This window comes from Microtus pennsylvanicus, chromosome 2 (assembly GCF_037038515.1).
Source record: "Microtus pennsylvanicus isolate mMicPen1 chromosome 2, mMicPen1.hap1, whole genome shotgun sequence".
Taxonomy (NCBI): domain Eukaryota; kingdom Metazoa; phylum Chordata; class Mammalia; order Rodentia; family Cricetidae; genus Microtus; species Microtus pennsylvanicus.
Window position 1 is genome coordinate 98823888 of NC_134580.1, and position 22255 is coordinate 98846142.

Genomic DNA, 22255 nt, shown 5'->3' on the forward strand with positions numbered 1-22255 from the left:
GAGGCAAGCTTCACCAACAGAATATAAGAGATGGACTAGAGAATCTCGGGCATTGAGGAAAAGATGAAATGGATGCCTTGGTTAAAAAAAAAAAAAAATTAAATCTGCCGGGCGGTGGTGGCGCACGCCTTTAATCCCAGCACTTGGGAGGCAGAGGTAGGTGGATCTCTGTGAGTTCGAGACCAGCCTGGTCTACAAGAGCTAGTTCCAGGACAGGCTCCAAAACCACAGAGAAACCCTGTCTCGAAAAACCAAAAAAAAAAAAAAAAAAATTAAATCTAAAAAAAGAAATCCAGGCACAAAGCCTCCAGGAAATCTGGAATAGTATGAAAAAACTAAATCTACAAATAATAAGAATACAGGAAAGAGCCGGGCGGTGGTGGGTACTCTAATCCCAGCACTCGGGAGGAAGAGGCAGGTGATCTCTGTGAGTTTGAGGCCAGCCTGGTCTACAGAGCTAGTTGCAGAACAGCTGTTACACAGAGAAACTGTCTTGAAAACAAAAACAAAAGAAACAAACTCCCTCCCAAATAACTTGGCAGAAAGAAACCCAGGTCAAAAACTCAGAAAAAAAAATTTCCAAGCCGGGCGGTGGTGGTGCACGCCTTTAATCGCAGCATTTGGGAGGCAGAGGCAGGCAGATCTCTGTGAGTTTGAGGACAGCCTGGTCTAGAAGAGCTAGTTCCAGGAAGGCTCCAAAGCTACATAGAAACCCTGTCTCGAAAAATAAAAACAAACAAAAAAATTTTCACAAAATAATAGAGGAAAATTTCCCTAACCCAAATGAGATGGTGTCTGTCAAGATACAAGAAGCATATAGAACACCAAATAGACTAGATCAAAAAAAAAAATCCCCACAATACTTAATAATCAAAACATAGAATGTATAGAATGAAGAAAGAATATTAAAAGCTGCAAGGGAAAAAGAACAAATCATATTATTAAGGCAGACCTATTAATAACATCTGATTTCTAAATTCTGACTTTTGAGATTCTAAAAGTCAGAAGGGCCTGGACACATGTTCTACACACCACCCATCTTAGAGTACTATACCCAGCAAAACTTTCAGTCACAATAGATGAAGAAAGGCACTCAACTATAAAACCAAATTTAAGCAGTGTTTATTTACAAATCCAGCTCTACAGAAGGAACTAGACAGAATACTTCAACCTAAAGAGGCTAACCACACCAAGAAAACGCGAGGTATACTATCAGACCAGCAGATAAAGGGGAGGGATGACAATCCCACCACAACAGGAAATAACGGGATCAACACCAATGTGTTCAACTCACCAATAAAAAGATACAGACTAACAGACTGGGTTAAAAAACAAGATCCTGCTGCTGCATTCAAGAAACACACTTTAACATCAAAGATAGATTATCAAACCAGGGTAAAAGGAAAATGATATTCCAAGCAAATGGACTCAAAAAGCAAATTGGTGTAGCCATTCTACTGTTCGACAAAATAGACTTCAAACCAAGACTAATCAGAAGAAATGGGGAAGGACACTACATACTCATCAAAGGAAAATCCACGAAGAGGACACTGCAATTCTAAACACCTGTGCACCAAACACAAGCGTACCTAAGGTCATAAAAGATCCACCTCCACCACCTCTCTGTGTGCCAGCAGACTGCATCTCTTGTTTAGAAAGGGCCCTTTTCACTTCACAATCATGCCCATTAGCAGTGTGGTTTTCTGAACAAGAGTTTTATCAACCGTGTCATGATCATCACAAGTTACAAAAGCAAATCCCCTCTTTTTCCCACTCTGCCTGGCTTCCATAACTTCTATGGTTTCAATCTTGCCATACAAAGTAGCCTCTCAGGTTATACTCTTCTGTGTCCTCTTTATTACCACCAACAAAGTTTTTCTTCACTGTTAAATGGGTACCAGGCTTTACAGAATCCTTTCTAGAAACAGCTCTCTTTGGTTCCTGCAGCATTCACCTCCTCAACACAAGAGTATGTCACAAAACCAAGCCCCTGGAACATTTTGTTTGGGGATCTCTCATTACCACAGTCTTTAAGTGTGCCCCATTTCTCAAAACGTTTTCTTAAGCTATCATATGTGGTTTCAAAGCTCAGACCACCAATAAACAGTTTCCTCAACTGCTCTGGTTCCTTTTGAGAGCAGAACTTTGGAGGTTGGTGGAGGTAATTTTGGTCATGGTGGAAAGTTTGGTGGAAGAGGAGGCTATGTTGGTGGAGGTGGTAGCAGCAGAGGTAGTTATGAAGGTGGTGATGGTGAATATAATGGATTTGGAGGTGATGGTGGCAACTATGGTGGTGGTCCTGGTCACAGCAGTAGAGGAGGCTATGGTGGTGGTGGACCAGGCTATGGAAACCAAGGTGGTGGTGGAGGAGGATATGATGGTTACAATGAAGGAGGAAATTTTGGTGGACAACAGCAATCAAAGGGGGCAGTTTTGGTGTAAAACAGAGAAATGTAGCTAAATGACATCATAAACCAAATGACCTAACAGACATATACAGAACATTTCACACAAACACAAAAGAATCTATCATCTTCTCAGCACCTCATAGAACTTTCTCCTAACTAACCACATACTTTAGATTGTCTTCATCTAAGTATATATTTTAGGAAGTTTCTATATGACACCTCAAGTGGTCCTTAGTTCTAGCTGTCCCCGTTTTCTCTCTCACTCCTGTTTTGCCTCCCTCCCCCCCATTTCATCCTCCTATTTCTACTGTCCTCCTCCTGCCTACGCACAGCCATCTATTCTACTTCCTCTTCTTAAGGAGATTCAGCTGTACCACCCAGTCCTTTATTCTATGTCTGACCTCTGTGATTCTACAGACTTTAGTCTGCTTATCAAACACCTAACAGCTAAGATCCACGTATAAGCAAACACACATCATATTTGTCTTTCTAACTGAAGCCCCCCTTTTTTTGTTGCCACTAAGCATAACCACTATACATTAGAGACCCAGGATAGATGAAATCATTAGCATTTATATGCTAATAATATGCTAAAGTCTAATAATAGCACATTAATTTATAGATACAAGATAAACCTGTAAGATTTACAATAAAAGGCCAGGTGGTGGTAGCACATGCCTTTAATGCCAGCAGTCGGGAGGCAGAGGCAGGTGGATCTCTGTGAGTTTGAGACTAACTTGGTCTATAAGTGCAAGTTCCCAGGACAGCTGGGGGTATACAGAGAAACCCTGTCTCAGAAAACAAAAACAAAACAAAACAAACAACAAAAAAAGGATTTACAATAAAGTTAACACTAACATCAAATAGTGAGATAGCATTGTCACAGAAACTTTATTATTCGTGGAGTAAAGTATAATTCCTATTTCTGGATTTACAATGTTATCTTTATCAAATATCTATACTTCAAATCCACATTAGTCAAGAAGACACACAGAAAAAAGGATACGGTATACACATACATACATTAAAAAAAAAACTCTTAAGCTTTAAATCATTAACAGAACATTTCATGTCTTTTATTTGGTTTTGCAGATAGTAATAACCTTCAGCATAGCTTAGCAGGTTGTGAATTTCCTAAGCTATTTCAGCAAGACTAGGGGTTCATAGCATACAATTAATTTGGCTAAAGCAAAAATATAGAAAGTACTAGCTGCAAGGACACTATGCAGGAATTAGTTTATGAGTAAGAAAGCCAGTTCATGCCAGCTCAACCTTGTTAATCTACTTGCCTGATTTGCTATGAATTCTACCCATGTAGAAGATGCACAAAGGAACCAGGGTTTATCTTTTAAATGCCAAAGATCTACTGTCATTAATTCTAAATGACTCAGTGCCATCAGACAACAGTCACCATGATGGATTATTGCAAAATAAGCAGGTAGGCACCATCAGCACTTAGACCCCACATTAGCAAACTTATGGAAGAAAGCTGTTCTTATTACCTGCCCTTCAGGTTCTCAAGCTCCCTGTGATGCAACATACTCCGCATGTGTTCGTCCATCTCCTTCCAAACAAAACACAACAAAAAAGCAGATTAACCAAGGGGAATGCCAGGGTTGGGGGGTGGACTTCCTCTGTAGATATTCAATTAACAATCTGGATTCAAACTCTTTGGGCCAAAAAATTTTGTGATCACCCTTCTCAGTTTAAAATCAATAGTGATTCCACAATAAATAATTATCTGGCTATATTTCATGCTTATTTTTATTTTGTGGGATAGGATTTCAGCCCAGACAGGCCCTGAACTCATTAGTAGTTGAGAATGACCTTGAATTCCTGATTCTTTTACCTCCATCTCCAGTGCTAGCTGGCTATCATTTTAAAAAGTCATTTTTAGGTATTTTTAGTGGCTTTCCGAAATGATTAGAAGCACTGGCCTTAGAAGGGAAAGGACAGATTATGCAGGTTAGACTCTATTTCATTACGAAGAACACACAGAGTTTGGGGGAAGGGAAGCAGTCAGGTGTGCTGCTCACGCTGGAATCTCAGCACTCGGGGAAAGCCCCAAACCGACCCACCACACCACCAATCCCAGCACTTGGGAAGCAAGTCTGAGGTCAATCTATCTAACTCGAGGGAGTTCTAGTTCACCCAGGACCACAGAGAAAAACCCAAGGACCAAGCAAGATAATGGTTCCGCAGGTTAGGACACTGGCCACTGAGCCTGATGACCTGAGTTTGAGCCTCAGAGGCCACACGGTGAAAGGAGAGAACCTATCTTCACATGCACACGATGGTATACGAGTGCACAAACATGCACATGCAGACACACACATGGACCCACATACATATAAAATGATTTTTAAAGTCTTTCTAATCACTTAGCTTTTAAAACTACTTTGGCAACTTTATATATATGTAGTATATGTACATGTTCATGCTGGTGTGCATACAGACACGTGCACATCTGTGTGTGATTATAGAGGTCAAAGGTCAATGTCTGACATCTTTCTTGATTGCTTTCATTTTTTAAAGTGTGTGGCTGTCTACAAGTGTTCATGCAGTGAATGCAGGTGCCTGTCTAGGCTAGAGGATCCACCCCCTAGATCTGGAGTTAAGGTGAAGCCAGGCGATGGTGGCACACGCCTTTAATCCCAGCACTTGGGAGGCAGAGGCAGGCAGATCTCTGAGTTCGAGACCAACCTGGTCTACAGAGCTAGTTCCAGGACAGGCTCCAAAGCCACAGAGAAACCCTGTCTCGAAAAGAAAACAAAAAACAAAAAACAAAAAATAGAGTTAAGGTGATTTAAGATGTCCAACATGGGTGCCTGGAGCCAAACTCGGGTCCTCTGCAAGAGTAGTATGTACTCTTAACCATCTCTCCAGGCCCTCCACCTTACTGACAATAAACTTTTTTTTTTTTTTTTTTGGTTTTTCGAGACAGGGTTTCTCTGTGGCTTTGGAGCCTGTCCTGGAACTAGCTCTTGTAGACCAGACTGGTCTCGAACTCACAGAGATCCGCCTGCCTCTGCCTCCCGAGTGCTGGGATTAAAGGCGTGCGCCACCACCGCCCGGCTCTAGTTCAGCTAAGCTGCTGGCCAGTCTCTTTGCTGGGATTGTGAATGTATGCTGTTGCCACTGGCTTTCTGTATGTTAAGGATCCAGACTCAGGACCTCGTGCTAGTATGGGAAGTACTTTACTGAGTGGGCCACCTCTTCAGTCCCCAAGCTACAACTCTTATTTAAGGCTTGGCAGAGCACGGCATATAAGTTGTTAATAAACATTCACTGAGGCTGGTGTTGGTGGTGCATGTCGTGTGTCGTGCCTGCCCCAAGTTTTCCGAGACAGAATTTCTCTGTAGCTTTGGAGTCTGTTCTGGAATTTACTCTGTAGACCAGGCTGGCCTTGAACTCTCAGAGATCTGCCAGCCTCTGCCACCCAAGTGCTGAGATTAAAGTGGTGGCTTTTATCTCAGCACTTGGGAGGCAGAGGCAGGTTGATCTCCATGTTCGAGGCTAACTAATCTCCAAAGAGAGTCCCAGGACAGCTAGAGCCGTTACACAGAGAAATGAAAAACCAAAACAAAAAAACAACCCACATTTGTTGATTATAGATAGGTATAAAAAAAAAATAGAGCCTCTTTGTTGGAGCTGAAGAGTTGGCTCAGTGGTTTTAGCCAACACCGCAGGGCAGCTCACAACCATCTGCAACTCCAGTCCCAAAGGATTTGGTGCCATCTTCTGGCATCCTCAGGGATTGCAAACACACGGGGCACAGATACACATTCAGGGAAAACACTAATATAGAAAATAAACAAAAATAACAAAAAATTTAAAAAGTAAACAAGTAGAGGATCTCTATGGAGTTTTTCCCCCTGAAAACCACACACTTTGAGAGGCTATGGACATGGCTCAACAGTTAACAGCACTTGTTGCTCTTACAGAGAACTCCAATTCCAGAGCCTACAAGGGAGCTTACAACTCTCTACAGAGGATCTGGTTCCACCTTCTGGCCTCAGTAAGCAACAGGCACACATTCACCACACAACGTATATTCAGGAAAAACACCCATAGACAGAAAATAAAATAATTAGTCTTTAATAAACAACAAAAAGCCCTTCGCACTTTGAATCCAGCTGGGCACAATGGTGCACACTTGGACCTAGTTAGTACTCAAGCGGTCAAGGCAGGCGGATCTGGAGTTCAGACACAGCAAATTTACCCACTCTTCTACTCTGACTACCCACTTTACAACTTCCCTACTTAGTTCATTTGGGTTTAAAGGAAAGATAAAAGCTTTGCAATGTTCTAACTCTCATTTTACCTTTAGTAGAAGAAAATAATCTGTGCGGAAACTCTCACTAAAACACATGCACACAGCTGGGCATGGTGGCATACAATTATAATCTCAGCACTCAGGAGACAGGATAGCAAGTTCAAAATCAGCTACACAGCAAGACCCAAAGAAAAGGCACATACATGCAACTTAGAGGGCTGCAAACATTTCATGTATAATTAGAGAATGTCTGCTTGTATAGTTAATAAACAGCTACAACTCTACTGATTATGCAAGCCACATTCTGTGTTAACTCAAGCACTTTCCCACTTAAACCACAAAATACCACTGAGAATTAACTCCATAAGGACTCAAGGATGCAGAGAAGCTAACCCTTTATTCACCAGGTATTCCCCAAGTGCTTACTATGCCCTACACACAGAGCTGAGCACTGAAGGAGTAAATGTGAAAACCAAGTGGTGAAATGCAAACCCAAGAAGATCTGACACAAACATCATGTTATGAGTACATAATGCATTTCTTCATCACATACAGTTTGTCAGAAACCGTGTAACCATGCCACAGTACACTGTTCTTTATCTTCTATAGTGTGATATAGGGGACAGCTGTTCCAAAACACTTCCTTTAAATGGTGATTTTACTGGATTGTTTCCTTTCTATCTCTACAAAGCTTCGTTTCAACAGAGCTGTACAAGTGACCCTTTCTAGCTGTAAGTGATCATCAATTAGAACAAAACACATCTGAAAACTGAATCAAGTTAAAGACAGCATATAGAATTTAAAACTCCATCAATAACGAGTCAAGATGCCACTTTATAATCTCAGTACTCAGGAAGCAGGCAGGATCCCTGAAAGTTTGAGACTAGCCTGGTCTACACAGCAAGTTCCAAGTCAGTCAATTACAAAGTGAAATGCTCAAGAAAAAAAAGAAAGAAAAAGAAGTCAGGCAGTGGTGGTACATGCCTTTAATCCCAGCACTTGGGTGGCAGAGGCAAGCAGATCTCTGTGAGTTCGAGGCCAGCTTGGTCTATAGAACAAGTGCCAGGTCAGGCTCCAAAGCTACACAGAGAAACCCTACCCCGAAAAACCAAACAACAACAACAATAATACATTTTAAGAATGAAGAAAACCTAAAACAAACAAGTGAACAAAAAAACCTGAAGCAAACACTATTACTTTCAAAGCAAAGAATAAAGGAAAGACAATGTGGAATTTCTCTCTGTACGTATGCTGTGAATACCATTGGTTAATGAATAAAGAAACTGTCTTGAGCCTGTGATAGGATAGAACTGAGCTGGATGGGGAAGACTAAGCTGAATGCTGGGAAAAAGAAGGATAGAGTTGAAGAGAAGTCATGTAGCCACACTGGAGACAGATGCCAGAACTTTGGCCAGTAAGCCACAGTTACATGATGATACACAGATTAATAGAAATGGGTTAAATTAATAAGTAAGAGTTAGCCAGTAAGAAACTAGAGCTAATGGGTCAAGTGGTGATTTAGTTAATACAGTTTCTATGTAATTATTTTGAGGCTAAGCGGCCAGGAACTAACTAGTGGCCTCCCAACAACAGAAAGAAAAGACAAAAAAAAGTGAGAAATTGTAACCAATTTCCCTGAAGCATAAGCAAATTCTTTTGGTTTAAAAAAAGTTTGTTGTGGGGCTTGTGAGATGGCTTAGCAGATCTCTAGCCACTCTTCCAGAAGACCCAGGTTCAGTTCCCAGCACCCATACGGTAGCTCACAACTGCCTATAACTCCAGTGCAGAGGACTCAACATCCTCTCCTGACCTCTTCGGGTACTAGGCATGCACATGGTGCATATACATACATGCAGGTAAAAAAAACTCATGCATAGAAAATAAATAAATCTAAAAATATTGTTTAAAAAAAAACAGGGCTTGAAAGATGGCTCAGTGGTTAAGAGCACCAGTTACTCTCCCAGAGGATCAGAGTTCAATTCCCAGCACCCACATGGCAGCTCACAACTGTCTGTAACTCTAGGTCCAGGAGATCTGACACCTTCATATAAAATGCACATATAAAGTTAAATAAGTATTAAAACAAAACAAAGAAAGCTTGTTTTGGGGGGAGTAGGGAGATGTCTCAGATAAGAACACTTATTGCACAAGTATGAGATCTGAGTTTGAATCCCTGGCACCCACAGAAAAAAGCTCAGCCTGGTCTACACTTGTACACATGCATACAGCCCTCCTCCTCACATGTTTGGGTGTTTGTTTTTTCCCCTTTTGGCTGTTTGCTCCACCTTGTGGACATTCTGGATACTGTTAACACCACCTTTGCTATACTATACCTGGTCTACATAGTATAGTTATGTAGACCAGACTGGCCTCCTGCTTCTTCTCCCAAGGTGTGCATTAATACACCTGGCTGGACTATACTTTTCTTGAGCCTAGATATACAAAAAAATAAAATGCATATAATAAATGCACTATTTGTTAAACATCTGTGAACCAAAAGATATATGATTCATGGACTGAGGATATAGCTCACAAGGCAGAGTGTTTGCCTAGGACACTTAAAGTCCCTGGGGTAGACAACAAAGAAAAATTTCACAAAGTAACAAAATCTCAAGTACCTTGAATTGTAAGATATTTCCTCTTTAGCTGATTGCTAAAGTTCTTTATACATACCCTTGAGAACCCTAAATTCTGAGTAGAGGTTAACACATAAAAAAATCCTCCTGGAATGGATTACAGACGTGCTGGCAGAATGAGCCTAACACGCAGAGACCACGGATGTGTTCTCCAGTACTGCGTATGCAGTGTGACGGCACTCCCAAACTTTGGGAGACAGAGGGAGGTCAGAGGACATAGCAGTTCTAAGATTGTACAGCAAAACAAACAATAAAATTGTAACAACTTAAAATTCTAAATATCAAGTTTTAACTATTTTTAAGATGTCTTCAAAACAAAGTTTCCACAAAGCACCAGGTGCTCTTTCTTCATCGTTACCTTTTTTGAGCCATACACAATGTGGCACAAGATGCATTTTCGTTCTCGGACCATAGTGACCAGATCTGAAACACTCAATGTCAACCTGTAACAAGGAAGAAACATTCAGTAACCTTTCTAGATAGCATCTTTAATTCACTTTTCACTCTGCCACACTCTCAATCTTTCAATCTCAATATAAATTCTAGCTTTCCATCTACTAAAGTTTGAAAAACAAACGGCTGAAGGTGGTGGCACACAAATTCCAGCACTCAGGAGGCAGAAGCAGGTGGATCTCTGTGAATTCAAGGCCAGCCTGGTCTACAGAGTGAGTTCTGGGCTAGCCAAGGATACACAGAGAAAACCTGTATCAAAAAACTAAAAAAAAAACAAAACAAAACAAAACAAAACAAAAAAAAAAACAACAAAACTCAACCCCCGCAAACCAAGCAACCAAACAGCAAAACAGAGGGTGGTAGCACAAGCCTTTAATCCCAGCACTTGGGAGGCAGAGACAGGTGGATCTCTGTGAGTTTGAGGCCAGCCTGGTCTACAGAGCGAGTTCTAGGACAGGTCCCAAAGCTACAGAGGAACCCTGCCTCGAAAAACAAACAAACAAAAAAAGCAACAACAACAACAAAATACCTGACCAAACAAGCAAACTTTAAGTGTCATCCCTGACTCCCCCTTCACAGCCCAGCTGGCAGATGCTGTCAGTCCTACTGAAACACATCCAACATCTCAACCACAGCGTAGCCTCGGGGTGTAAGTCCCCACTTCCACTCTCACTCTCTTGTGGTTTTCTCTCAAAGCCACAGCTAAAGTGTCTTAGAACAGGACAATTTAAAATTTAAATTATTCCAGGCACGGCACGGTGCAACACACCTTTAATCCCAGCGCTTGTAAGCAGAGGCAGGTGACTTCCAGGCCAGCGCTCAGACAAAAATAAAACTTAAGTTATGTTATTTCTTTGCCTAGGTCATTTCCTGTGGCTTCCCATTTCACAGAAAATTAAAAAACTCTTTGTCATGCCTACCAATCTGTTTCTCCTCTCACCTAACACTGGTTTCATTTCCTGTCTCCACTCCTATACTCAGTTCTTCACAAACTAGCCCCATAGAATCATCCATATAATTTATTAATAAAAAAGAGGTAGCTATCTGCACAAAGAATAGAACCATGCCAAGAAGCGAGGCGGTGGTGGTGCACACCTTTAAAATCCCAGCATTGGGAGGCAGGGGGGAATCTCTGTGAATTCAAGGCTAGCCCGGTCTACACCAGAGCTAATTTCAGGACAGTCAGAGCTACACAGAGAAACCCTGTCTCAAAAACCCCCAAAAAGAACTACTCTGAGATTCCAGAACCAGGCATTATGTACCTGTAAATCCCTTTGGTCAAGCTCAAGGCCAGCTTGAGCTACCTAACACTGGCATCCACTTCAAATATCAATGTCACAAGATCTCCCAGATACTGGGTGGTGGCGTCATCCACCTTTAACCCCAGCACTCGGAAGGCAAAAGCAGGAGGATCACTTTGAGTTTGAGACCAGCCTGGTCTACCAGAGCTAGTTCCAGGACAGTTAGGGCTGTTAAACAGAGAAACCCTATCTCAAAAACAAACAAACAAAAAACAAAAAGAAAAAAAGAATATCCTCCAAATATTTATCACGTGGCTCTAGTTGAAAACACTTCTTAGTGTTAGGAACTGTATTTAAAACACTGTCACCCAAAGAAACTTTTTTTGTTGTTTTTGTTTGTTTGTTTGTTTTTCGAGACAGGGTTTCTCTGTGGTTTTTTGGAGCCTGTCCTGGAACTAGCTCTTGTAGACCAGGCTGGTCTCGAACTCACAGAGATCCACCTGCCTCTGCCTCCAGAGTGCTGGGATTAAAGGTGTGCGCCACCACCACCTGGCTTCCAAAGAAACTTTAATAAGTGAACACAGACTCCAAATGACAATTCATTGTAAAACACTAATTTAACTTAGTGTGTGGGGCAAGATGAGGAGTAATAATTAGGTTAAAATCCCTTTCCTGAATCCTTCAGGCAATTTCCTTATTCTTCACCTTAACCCTGACAGAAATTAATGGGAGTTCTGGTTAAGACAGGACAATCGGGAAGCAACAGAATAACTTTTGCCTTTACCTCCTTTAAACCCTTTGCCTATTTTTCCTCTGGTTGCTCAGCTAATATGGATGAACATAGTTCTTTGACTTCTCCTCTACTCTATGAATGACGTTATTTGGGTCAGAAAAAGATAGTTTTGAATACAACTTAGTGGTGAAGTGCTTGCTTGCCTACTATGCACCGAATTCTGGTTTTGATTCCTAACACTGCAAAAACAAAACAAGGTGGGCAAGGAAGTAGCTCAGCAGTGAAGGGCTTGCCTGGGTCAGCATGCCCAAGACTCCACCCTAAACACTTAACAGGTACCCTTTATCCACTTTTTATTGTAACTATCTCCGGTGCCAGCTCATCCTTCCTAGCATGAAATTCAAACCATACTTCTGCCTTAGTCACTGTTCTACTGCTGTGAAGACCATGACCAAGGCAACTCTGATAAAAGAGAGCCTTTAACTAGAGGCCTGCTCACAGCTTCAGGGGCTCAGTCTGTTATGCAGGGCCACGGCAGCAGGTAGGTGTGGTGCTAAGAAAACTTTAAGCCCCCCCACCATACTTCCTTTTCAACAAGGACACACCTCCTATTCCAATCAAAAGTGACTAAGCATTCAAAGAGATGAGCCTATGGGGGACAATTCTTATTCAACCACAACTTCCTACTGCACATATGAAATTTAAAACATCAATACAATGTGCTAATTAAAATAAAAGATAAATGTGATTTACTATGAAATAGGTACCTCAATATATATTCTTTAGCATGACTTTATTAAAAAACATGAATTTATGATTTAGCAACTATAAAAACAAACTGGTATTGACTGTATTACTGCTTAAAAATACCACAAATAAGCTGGGTGGTGGTGGTGAATGCCTTTAATCCCAGCACTGGGGAGGCAGAGGCAGGAGGTTTCTTTGAGTTCAAAGACAGCCTGGTCTATAAGAGCTAGTTCCAGGACAGGCACCAAACCTACAGAGAAACCCTGTCTCTAACCCCCCCTCCCCTCCCCAAAAAAAAACCATGAATAAGTCAGGCATGGTGTGCATGCCTTTAATCCTAGAACTTGGGAGGCAGAGGCAGGCGATCTCTGTGAGTTCAAGACCAGCTGGGTTTACAAAGCAAGTTCCATGACAGCCAGAGCTACATAGAGAAACCCTGTCTTGAAAAACCAAAAGAAAACAAAACAACAACAACAAAAATTCACAAAAACCATGAATAGCACTTGCTGTATATGTGATTTTTCAAAATATCCTAGTAACCAACCTCTGATGACCTTTTGAAGCTAAACAAGCATAGCTGGACTGGTGAAATGTTCAGGGGGTAAAGGCACTTGTTGCCAAGCCTGATGTCCTGAATTCAATCTCAGGACACCATAAAGTAGAAGGAGAGAACCAACCCTGCTGGTTGTCCTCTGACTTCCACACACGCACTGCAGCACACGGGTATACATACCTAAGTAAAATTATCTCAAAACGGGCACAGGGACACACACTAGCAATCCCAGCACCAGGGAGGCTGAGGCAGGAGGCTAGCAGTGCTACCTAGTAAGACTGTCTCAAAAAAACAATAGCAAAACAAAAGCACAAGTAGCACTGGAGTAACAACCCCACACTCACTTCCCGGTCTCCTACCATCGAGCATGGCAGGAAAAAGCAGACTCCAAATTAAACAACACCACATGGGTTTAAGTAAAGCTAATTTCAAACTTCAATTTCTTTATAAAAAGTGAACAGTGGTCCAGAATGAGGGAGGAAGAGGCAAGTGGATCCCTGTGAGTTCAATGCCAGCTTGGTCTAGAGAGTAAATTTCAAGCCAGCCTGAGATACCCTGCCAAAATAAATAAATAAATAGACAGATAGATAGATAAATGGAATAGTGGACTGGGGATGGAGCCCTACACTTAGCATGGACACATGATACACGTAAAAAGGTTAAAAATAGTAATTTCTTACCATGAGCTTTGCCTTTCTGAAGACACTCAATTACATTTTGAATAGGAAATACTAGGTGTATAACAGTTTTAAAGACACAGAAGAGCTGATAGACAATTTAACAATGGAGGTGATGCTGCACAGAGTCAGAACTGCTGCATGTTCAAGGCAAGATTGGTCTACCTACTAAGTTCAAGTCAGCTATGGCTATAAAGCTAAAAACTATTAAAAAAAAAACAAAAACAAACAAAAATGGTGACCATGGAGGCTAAATTCACCACTAAACCCTAGTCAATCTCAGTATCACTAACAGTGGGAAAACAACAGACAGAAAGAAAGGCAGGCATCATCACCAAAGTGTTTAACCCGAATCCAAAAAGCATCTAATTTGTTGTAACAAGTTCTGTCGTAACAAACAAGCCTGAGGGTTGGAGAGATGCACTGGCTGCTCTTCCAGAGGCCCTGAGTTCAGTCCCCAGCAACCTTGTGGTAGCCCACAACCATCTGTAATGAGATCTGGTGACCTCTTCTGGTCTGCAGGTATACATGCAGACAGAAGAGAAGTTTACAGCTTTTTGTCATAAAAAACATGAAAAAGCTTAGGGCTGAAAGATGAAGCTTGGGAGAAGACTGCTTATTTAGCTTGCAAAAAACCTCACAGAGTGTGAAACTGAAACTCTGGAGCCATTGGACAATCAATTTTCACTTCTATTTTCCATCCCCTGACTTTCACATTCATTCTACACTTTCAATTGATTCTGACAACTTTCCACATTCTATGTCCTTATATGCAACACATATGCGTACATGTATATCCACTTAAAATTGGCACTACTGTACACGCTCTTGACACCATCACTTTCACACTGTACAAAGAGTATCCTGGAACTCATTCATTATTTGAACAGAGTTGCCTCGTTTTCACAGGTCCTCTGTTTTTTGTTTTGTTTTGTTTTTCGAGACAGGGTTTCTCTGTGGCTTTGGAGCCTGTCCTGGAACTAGCTCTGTAGACCAGACTGGTCTCGAACTCACAGAGATCCGCCTGCCTCTGCCTCCCGAGTGCTGGGATTAAAGGCCTCACAGGTCCTCTGATACACACCTGGGAACTCAGATTTTCTGATAGTCTCTTTCAGATTACAGCAACAGACTGCAAGCTTTGAGTGGGCACCTCTGCATCCTAGACGTACAGCCAGAGTAATCTCATGCAATTGGTCTGTTTAGGGCTCTTATTCATTGGGCACACAAATACTAACCTTTCTTTCTGGTACCCCAAATAAGACCTTGTCTGTATAGTTCTCACTGAATCATCCCGGGTTTCAGAACCACTCAATGTACCTTGCTTTTCTCACAGACTCGCCCTGAGTTCGTTCTAATCTAGATACGCAATAACCACTATAGTTTTTCTTTTTAAAAAATACCTTCTGGGCTGGAGAGATGGCTCAGTGGGTTAAGAGCACTGCTTGTTCTTCCAAAGGTCCTGAGTTTAATTCCCAGCAACCACATGGTGGCTCACAACCATCTGTAATAAGATTTTGTGCCCTCTTCTGGCCTGCAGGCATACATGCAGAATACTAAGAATACTGTATACATAATAAATAAATAAACCTTAAAAAAAGAATATATTTAAAAAAATACCTTCCTTTCTATCAAAGCAATTTGATTCTGAACTGGTTTGATGAGACCCCTTTCCTCTTTTTTAGCTGCTCTGAAGATCTCTTCAAAATCTCCCGACACTTTCTCTAGTTAAGAGCTAAGATAGAGCCAGGCGGTGCAGCCTTTAATCCCAGCACTTGGGAGGCAAAGGCCGGCGGATCTCAGTGAGTTTCAAGCTGGCCTGGCCTATCAAGCAGTCCCAGGACAGCCAGGACTGTTACATGGAGAAACCCTGTCTCAAAAATCAAAACAAAACAAAGCAAAGCAAAACAAAAAGCTAAGACTGGCACGTACCTGTAATCCAAGCACTCTGTGATTAAACTCAGGCTCTCAAATTCAAGGCCAGTCTGGGCTAGATAAGCTGGATTCTGTCTCAAAAATAAAAATCAACTGTTTTCTAGACCCAATAGTTAACTTCAGTTCGCTTTCCAAACAGCAGTGCTTGGCATAACAGAAAAAGATGGGCTTTGCTGTCACCTCAGAGAAAGTTCAGTAATCCACTCACGTGAGCTTAAGCAAATCACCATCAGTCTTCAGTATCTCAGTAACCTGAAAAGTGCTGCCAAAAAAAATCATCTATTATAATATCCCGTTAATTTCCTGTGACACACCTGGACTTAGTGAGTGCAGCATAGTGGGTGCGAAGTAAACCCTAGTCGAATCTGTTATTCTTGGCCAAACTTGAAAACAAAGTTACATTTTAAGATTCCCCCATGGGATTTTAGAAGAGCCTTTGGCTCTTAGTATTAAAAGGTATCTGTGTCTTAAATCAACTCAATGTAAACCATTATGATGGCTATAGTTCTAATCTGCTAAAAGAACTTCCTTATCTGGGTCTAAGATGCTTAAAAAAAAAAAAAAGAAAGAAAGAAACAGTGAAATCTAAAACTTCCCCAACAAGATGGCTTACTTTACTCTCAAAGATGATTACTACACTGACCACACTGAAGTGGGAGGCGGTGCAAGCATCTCCTCTCCATTAACTACGCACTGAGATTATACTAAATATTAAATGGATACATAGTGTTTCACTAGTTGCTAGAACAGTTTCCCCAAAGCAGAGACCTCAAAGGCATTAAAAAGAGGCGAGACTGTCAGTCTTGAGAGGCGGGAAGGTGGTTCTAGGCTGAAATCCGCAGCTTTTAAACACAAGACTAAGGCTGAGATTCCTCCCGGACCCCAGGCCGACAAAGGTCAGGGCCTGTCCCAGAGGTCAAAGACCTGAAGCCACGCGTCCAGCCTGAGGGGTTGCGAGCAGAATCGGACCGCCCCCGTGGGTCTGTACCCTGAAGCCAGGTGCCCCGCTCGCCCGTAAACTCTAAACCCACGCGGATCGGAGGCGGCACCGTGGCGTGGCTTGCGTGCAGGCGCAGCCCCACCACATGCTCAAGGGGCAGACCATTCGACCCTCGGCCTCCGATACGCCCCACCAGGCCAGGCCCTCCATACTCACACTCACAGCCCGTCCTTCCTACGCCATCAGGCTACAGAGGGCCCGGCGAGGGAGCTCCCAGAGGCCCCCTTAGCCTCCGGTCCGGCGGCGGCCTGGGACCCGCTCCCCGCCGGGCACAGACGCCGCCGCCGCCAGCGCGCAAGCGCACGCAGCCCGCGCGCTCCCTTCCCCACCCCCCAGCCCCCACCCGATCCGCTCCTTTCAATCATCTAGCTTTATTTGAACATAAGAAGTGAACAACGGACACCGGGCCCTTCACAAGAAGAACCGAGGTAGGTCCCTTGGCGTAAACCTGTCCGCTGCACCTCGCTTTCATTCAGCCTCTCCCCCCCCATTCTCCTAGCTTTTTCTGGACTTTTTTTTCTTTCCTACTTTAATAGCCCTCCACCATAAACTGTGACACTGTCTTAACTAAATTTCAAAACTATTCCTTTTTTGTGAAACTTTTGAGCAGGTAGACCTAGACCCCAGATTCTGGAGGTTGTAAGAGGAGGGTCAATATGAGGTTCAAGGCTAGCCAGGGTTACATAGTTTCTGGGCTACAAAGTGAAACTGTCTCAGCAAAAACAGAACTAAATTTAAATCTTAGCCTAGCTAGTAATTATTTATTTTCGTTTTGTTTTTCGAGACAAAGTTTCTCTGGGTAGCCCTGGCTGTCCTGGAACTTGCTCTGAATAACAGCCTGGCCTAAAATTCAGAGATCCCTCTGCTAATCTGAGTGCTAGGATTATCTGGGATTAAAAGCCTTTTGCCGCTATTACCGTGGAGGGAGAGGTTTAGAGACAAGGTTTCTCTGTAGCCTCGAACTCACAGAGATGTGCCTGCCTCTGCTTTCCGAGTGCTGGGATTAAAGGAGTGCGCCGCCACCACCCGGCAGTAATTTTTTTTATTTATTTATTATGTATACAATATTCTGTTTGCATGTATGTCTGCAGGCCAGAGGAGGGCACCAGACCTCATTACAGATGGTTGTGAGCCACCATGTGGTTGCCGGGAATTGAACTCAGGACCTTTGGAAGAGCAGGCAATGCTCTTAACCACTGAGCCATCTCTCCAGCCCCCGGCAGTAATTTTTAACTTTATGCAAAGTGATATTTTTCTTGGAATGTCAGTTTTTAGGGTTCAAACGAGAATATTTAATGTATTATTAAATTTTGAGCAGCCATGCTCGTTTGGGATCTTGCAGTGATTACAGTAAACAGTTACATTGTGGTTGCTAATGAGCAGTGCAACAAGAACAGCTCCATTTAAGAAAACTATCAGAGTTGGGCGTGGTGGCGCTCACGCTCACCTTTAATCCCAGCAGAGGCAGGCAGATCTCTGTGAGTTTGAGGCCAGCCTGGTCTTTCAGAGTGAGTTCCAGGACAGCCAAGGCTACCCTGTCTCAAAAATACACACAATCACAAGAAAGAAAGAAAGAAAGAAAGAAAGAAAGAAAGAAAGAAAGAAAGAAAGAGAGAGAGAAAGAAAACTATCAAAGCCTCAAATCAAAACAAACAGCTACCTTCATTAATATGTAAATCCAGATTCCTTCTAAAGGTTTAGGGAATTCTTCCAATTGTGTGTTTGTGACATCACAAATCCTTGAAGCATGCTACAGAACTGCTTTGCTCTGTAAATTCTGAGCCATAATTTAAGGGAAAGGCAATATAGGTGAGGACCAAGATAACCCTAAATCAGGATTTCACAACCTTTTTTTTTCTTCGAGACAGGATTTCTCTGTAGTTTTTGGATCCTGTCCTGGAATTAGCTCTTGAAGACCAGGCTGATCTCCAACTCAGAGATCCGCCTGCCTCTGCCTTCCAAGTGCTGGGATTAAAGGCATGCGCCACCACTGCCCAGCAGGATTTCACAACTTTAAAATATTAACGTTTTGGAGCAGATAATTGCCATCAGTTGCTGGCTAGTGCAGCTAGTGCATTCTAAGATAAGGCTCCCCCAACTCTCCAGACCCTGCCCAATGTCCTGTGGAGGACAGAAACGACCCCTAGCTGAGAACTACTCTTTCACATCCACGACCATCCCAGCTCTAAATGAATTCAGCCATATGTGTTCTTCCTCCCTGCCCTGAAGAAATGATTTGAGAAAGATTAACAAAACAGAAACTGCTGAGTTCATTTCTACAGGCTGTAAACAAGCAGTTTATAGTGCTTATCAGTCCTCTTCTCTGGTCAGTTTAGTTTATCACGTTCTACAATCATCTCGAACTTGCAGCCGCGTTTCTAATCAGCAGAGGCTCTTTCTCTGACTTCTCAGAAAACAACTTCCTGTTTCTAAACAGACAGGCTTACAGATACATTTTGTTGTTATGAGAATCTTCCTCCCCCCCCCCCCCCAACTCTGTGTGAGTTGGTCTCTCTTCTGGGAATGTTCCTTTCAGGTCAGTGTCTAGGGTTGTTTGTTTTTACATCTATTTATTTGTGTCTGTGTGGAGCAACATTCTTGTCATCTGGTGCATGTATATAGAGAGTCAGGGGACCCACATCTGTGTGGGCTCCAGGGATGGAAATCAGGTCTTCAGGCTTGATAGCAACTGCCTTTATCTGATGAACCTTCTTGCCAGCAGCCTCTGTCCTCTGGGTTTTATTGTTTGAGATGGGTAGCTAATGCTAGCCTCAAAATCATTGTATAGTCAGCGATGACTTTGTACTGTAATCCACCATCTCGTGATACTGAGATTATAGGATTATGCCACTATTCTAGGTTTCCTATCAGTTTGATTTATAAGAAATTCTTTATATGTTACCTGTATGTTTGTCCTGCATGACTATCTATGTACCATCCTTGTGCATGGTGCCTGTGGAGGTCCTTTGGAAGAACAGCTATCTCTCCAAACCATGATTTTATTTTATTTTTAAAACAAGGGATTACTATGCAGTCCTGGCTGACCTGGAGCTATATGGATCAGGCTGGCCTCAAACTCAAAAAGATCCCCCTTTTTTTGCCTCCTGAGTGCTGGGATTAAAGACAAGCATGCACCACCAACTCCATCAGTGGTTTGAGTACTTCAGCTCTAACCCTCTCAAAATCTTTATCTAGATTATCACGCACACCCTTTTTAAAAATTCAATCGTTTTTCTCATTTGGGTCTTTTCTCCCATATTCATGTTTTCCTGTCTTCATTCTGATAAAATAAAAACGAACAGAACACATAATTCCTCCCTTTTCAGAGGCTCTTTATAATCTGTCCTGATTTCTCTCTCCTCTCCAGACTATTGCAGTGTTTGTCAACTGTCACCACTCCCAGGTTATTAAATTTAAAAGACATTTCCCAAGCTTCATCTTCTATAACTTAGGAAGATACTATTTCTTTGAAATAGTTTTATTCTCTAGATTGCTAGCATTTGGCTCTACTCCTAGAGGTGCTTGGAAAAATTCTTGGGGCAAGTGGTCTAAAATCCTTTAGTAATTAAATGGCCATAAAATGAATTATTATTTGGCTCATTATTCCAAAATTTACAAAATTTACTCTTTAAAGAGCTGCCTCTCTTCCTAGCTTGACTCCCAGTGCTGCTGTTGATGGACTCGGGGATAAGCCTCTGGTGTGCTAAGTGCTACCTTTCTCCCCTACCTTACAGATAGCCCCTACTTTCTTCCTCCTCTGGACTTGGTGTTGAAACAGGATCTCAGTATGTCGTCAGTCTGGCCTTACATGCCAGAAGTCGGGTGATCTTCCAACCTCAGCCTTCGAAATAGCCTCGAAACTACACGATGTGAGCTATCACGCCTTCATTTCTGTGGACTCAGAAAGCGAACTCTTAAAACTTCTAACAAGAATGAACCTCAAGAAACTTCCAGAAGGCGCCTCGTTCTTGGCATCCCATTGTCACAGCCTGCAAAAAGTTCTTATTTCCTTGACTTCCGGAGGGCTTCCTACTTATCCTTCGTGACTCTAAGAGGAACTTCCTGCGGTAACCATACAGGCACCCCTCAAAATAAGTTTTGTTCATTGTGGGCCAAAGGCAACCCGGAGTTCCTGTGCACCGTATTCTGTTTACTGTAATGTGTTAACGCATCTATTTCTCCGGTTTAGACGAATCAGAACATCCTGTAGACTTCGACAGTCATTCCAACTTTTTTTAGGTGTGCAAACTCTTTAGGTGTCCGGCAAACAGCAGCCTTTCGTGAGTAAGGCTGGGTGCAGGAACTCCTCCCACCCTCAGGCGGGGGTTGGGGGGAATCTCTCTGGTTAACGGGTGAGTTCCCAGGCTCTCCGCCTGCGTGGCAGGCGAGTTAACCCGCCCCCCCCCGTACGGTGATTGGCTCCAGCTGTAGAGGCGTGTCTAACCCCACGGCTCCCGGCGAGTGCGCAGGCGTAGAAGTCCTCAGGGGGGCGCATGCGCGCGAGTTAGCACCGGGTCCTATCTAGGAGTGTCCGATCTGCCGGGGCTGGAGAGGAGAGGCAGGAGCAGCCCGGTGAGTCTTTTGGAATGTGACTGAGAGCTGGTCAGTGGAAAGGATAGGGTGATATTCCGAGGAGAAAGAGGGTGTGGTGATGGTTGAATTTTGATGGGGTCGGACTTGAGGGGAGAAGTGAACTCCGGCCACTTCTCGGTAGATTGGGCCGAGAGCAAGGACGCCAGGCGTTGGCGACCAGCGCGAGCCCAGCTCAGGAAGGGAGGCGCGATGGTGGTGCCCTGGACTTGTGTGGTTCGACTCCCCATCTTTCACCTCCAGCCTCCTTCGTTTTAACAGACTGCCTGGTGACCCTAATGACCACACAGTTCTGAGATAGTTGTTGAGAAAACTGACCCCGAGGCTCGTGGCATTGCACACTTCACTGTCTAGGAATGTCCCTACTTACCTTGACTTCCCCGCGGGCGCATACCAAGAGCACTGGCAATCAAAGGATAACTTTTTACCTAAATTGGGCTCGGAGTAGTTGGTTTGAGAAAAGTATCTTGAAGTACTGTTTGTTACACTCCTTTCCTTCGTCCTTAATCATTAGTCACTGCACTGTTAGGAAAAGCAAACTGGTGGTGGAGGAAGTGAAAGACGTCAGGGTTGAGGAGAGAGAGAGAACTTTCTCTTTTGCTGCTTGTCATCTGGGTGGGTTTGGCTTGGAGACGGGGATGATTGACTGCAGGGGAGTTTAGAAACAGGCAACTTTTTGACAGCATGTTCTCAGCCTTTCGAAAATAGTGTAGATTCTTTCTACAAGATATTGTAAGCATTGAAATAACCTCTTCTGCCCTGCTGCCTTTCCTGGTAAAATACTGGTAGTTCAGTCACAGCCAGGTAAAATGGATCATTCTCAGGTTCTTTTCTCTTGGAGAATAGACGCTTAAAACCTGTGAGACCTCATTTGCTAAAGCACTTAAAACAAACAAACAGACAAAACAAAACAAAACGTGATCTTACTGTGTAGCCCAGGCTGGCCTGGAACCTAGTGACCAGCCTGCCTCTGCCTCCCAAGTGTTGAGATTAAAGCTTAAGTACTTTA

The 22255-nt window shown here is 42.9% G+C and overlaps 2 protein-coding genes across 11 annotated transcripts in view; one reads left to right on the top strand and one right to left on the bottom strand.

The window, feature by feature from the left end:
* The window catches only part of Znf106 (zinc finger protein 106), a 54481-nt gene extending 37517 nt beyond the window's left edge, over nucleotides 1-16964 (bottom strand). For 2 of the 6 annotated variants that reach the window (XM_075961864.1, XM_075961859.1), the window contains exons 1-3: nucleotides 16813-16964; nucleotides 9679-9763; nucleotides 3911-3972 (exon numbers count right to left, since the gene is read on the bottom strand). In XM_075961864.1, coding sequence (XP_075817979.1) covers nucleotides 3911-3972; nucleotides 9679-9732 — 116 coding nt within the window. In that variant the 5' untranslated portion in view covers nucleotides 9733-9763; nucleotides 16813-16964. Of the gene's footprint in view, nucleotides 1-3910; nucleotides 3973-9678; nucleotides 9764-10542; nucleotides 10604-15653; nucleotides 15919-16812 lie in introns of those variants that run through there. The other 4 variants (XM_075961865.1, XM_075961863.1, XM_075961860.1 and 1 more) reach the window with 3 other exon arrangements.
* A 31-nt stretch (nucleotides 16965-16995) lies between these two features.
* The window catches only part of Snap23 (synaptosome associated protein 23), a 36657-nt gene continuing 31397 nt past the window's right edge, over nucleotides 16996-22255 (top strand). For 2 of the 5 annotated variants that reach the window (XM_075961893.1, XM_075961895.1), the window contains exons 1-2: nucleotides 16996-17084; nucleotides 20391-21228. The gene's annotated coding sequence lies outside the window, so the exon portion shown is untranslated. Of the gene's footprint in view, nucleotides 17085-20390; nucleotides 21229-22255 lie in introns of those variants that run through there. The other 3 variants (XM_075961892.1, XM_075961891.1, XM_075961894.1) reach the window with 3 other exon arrangements.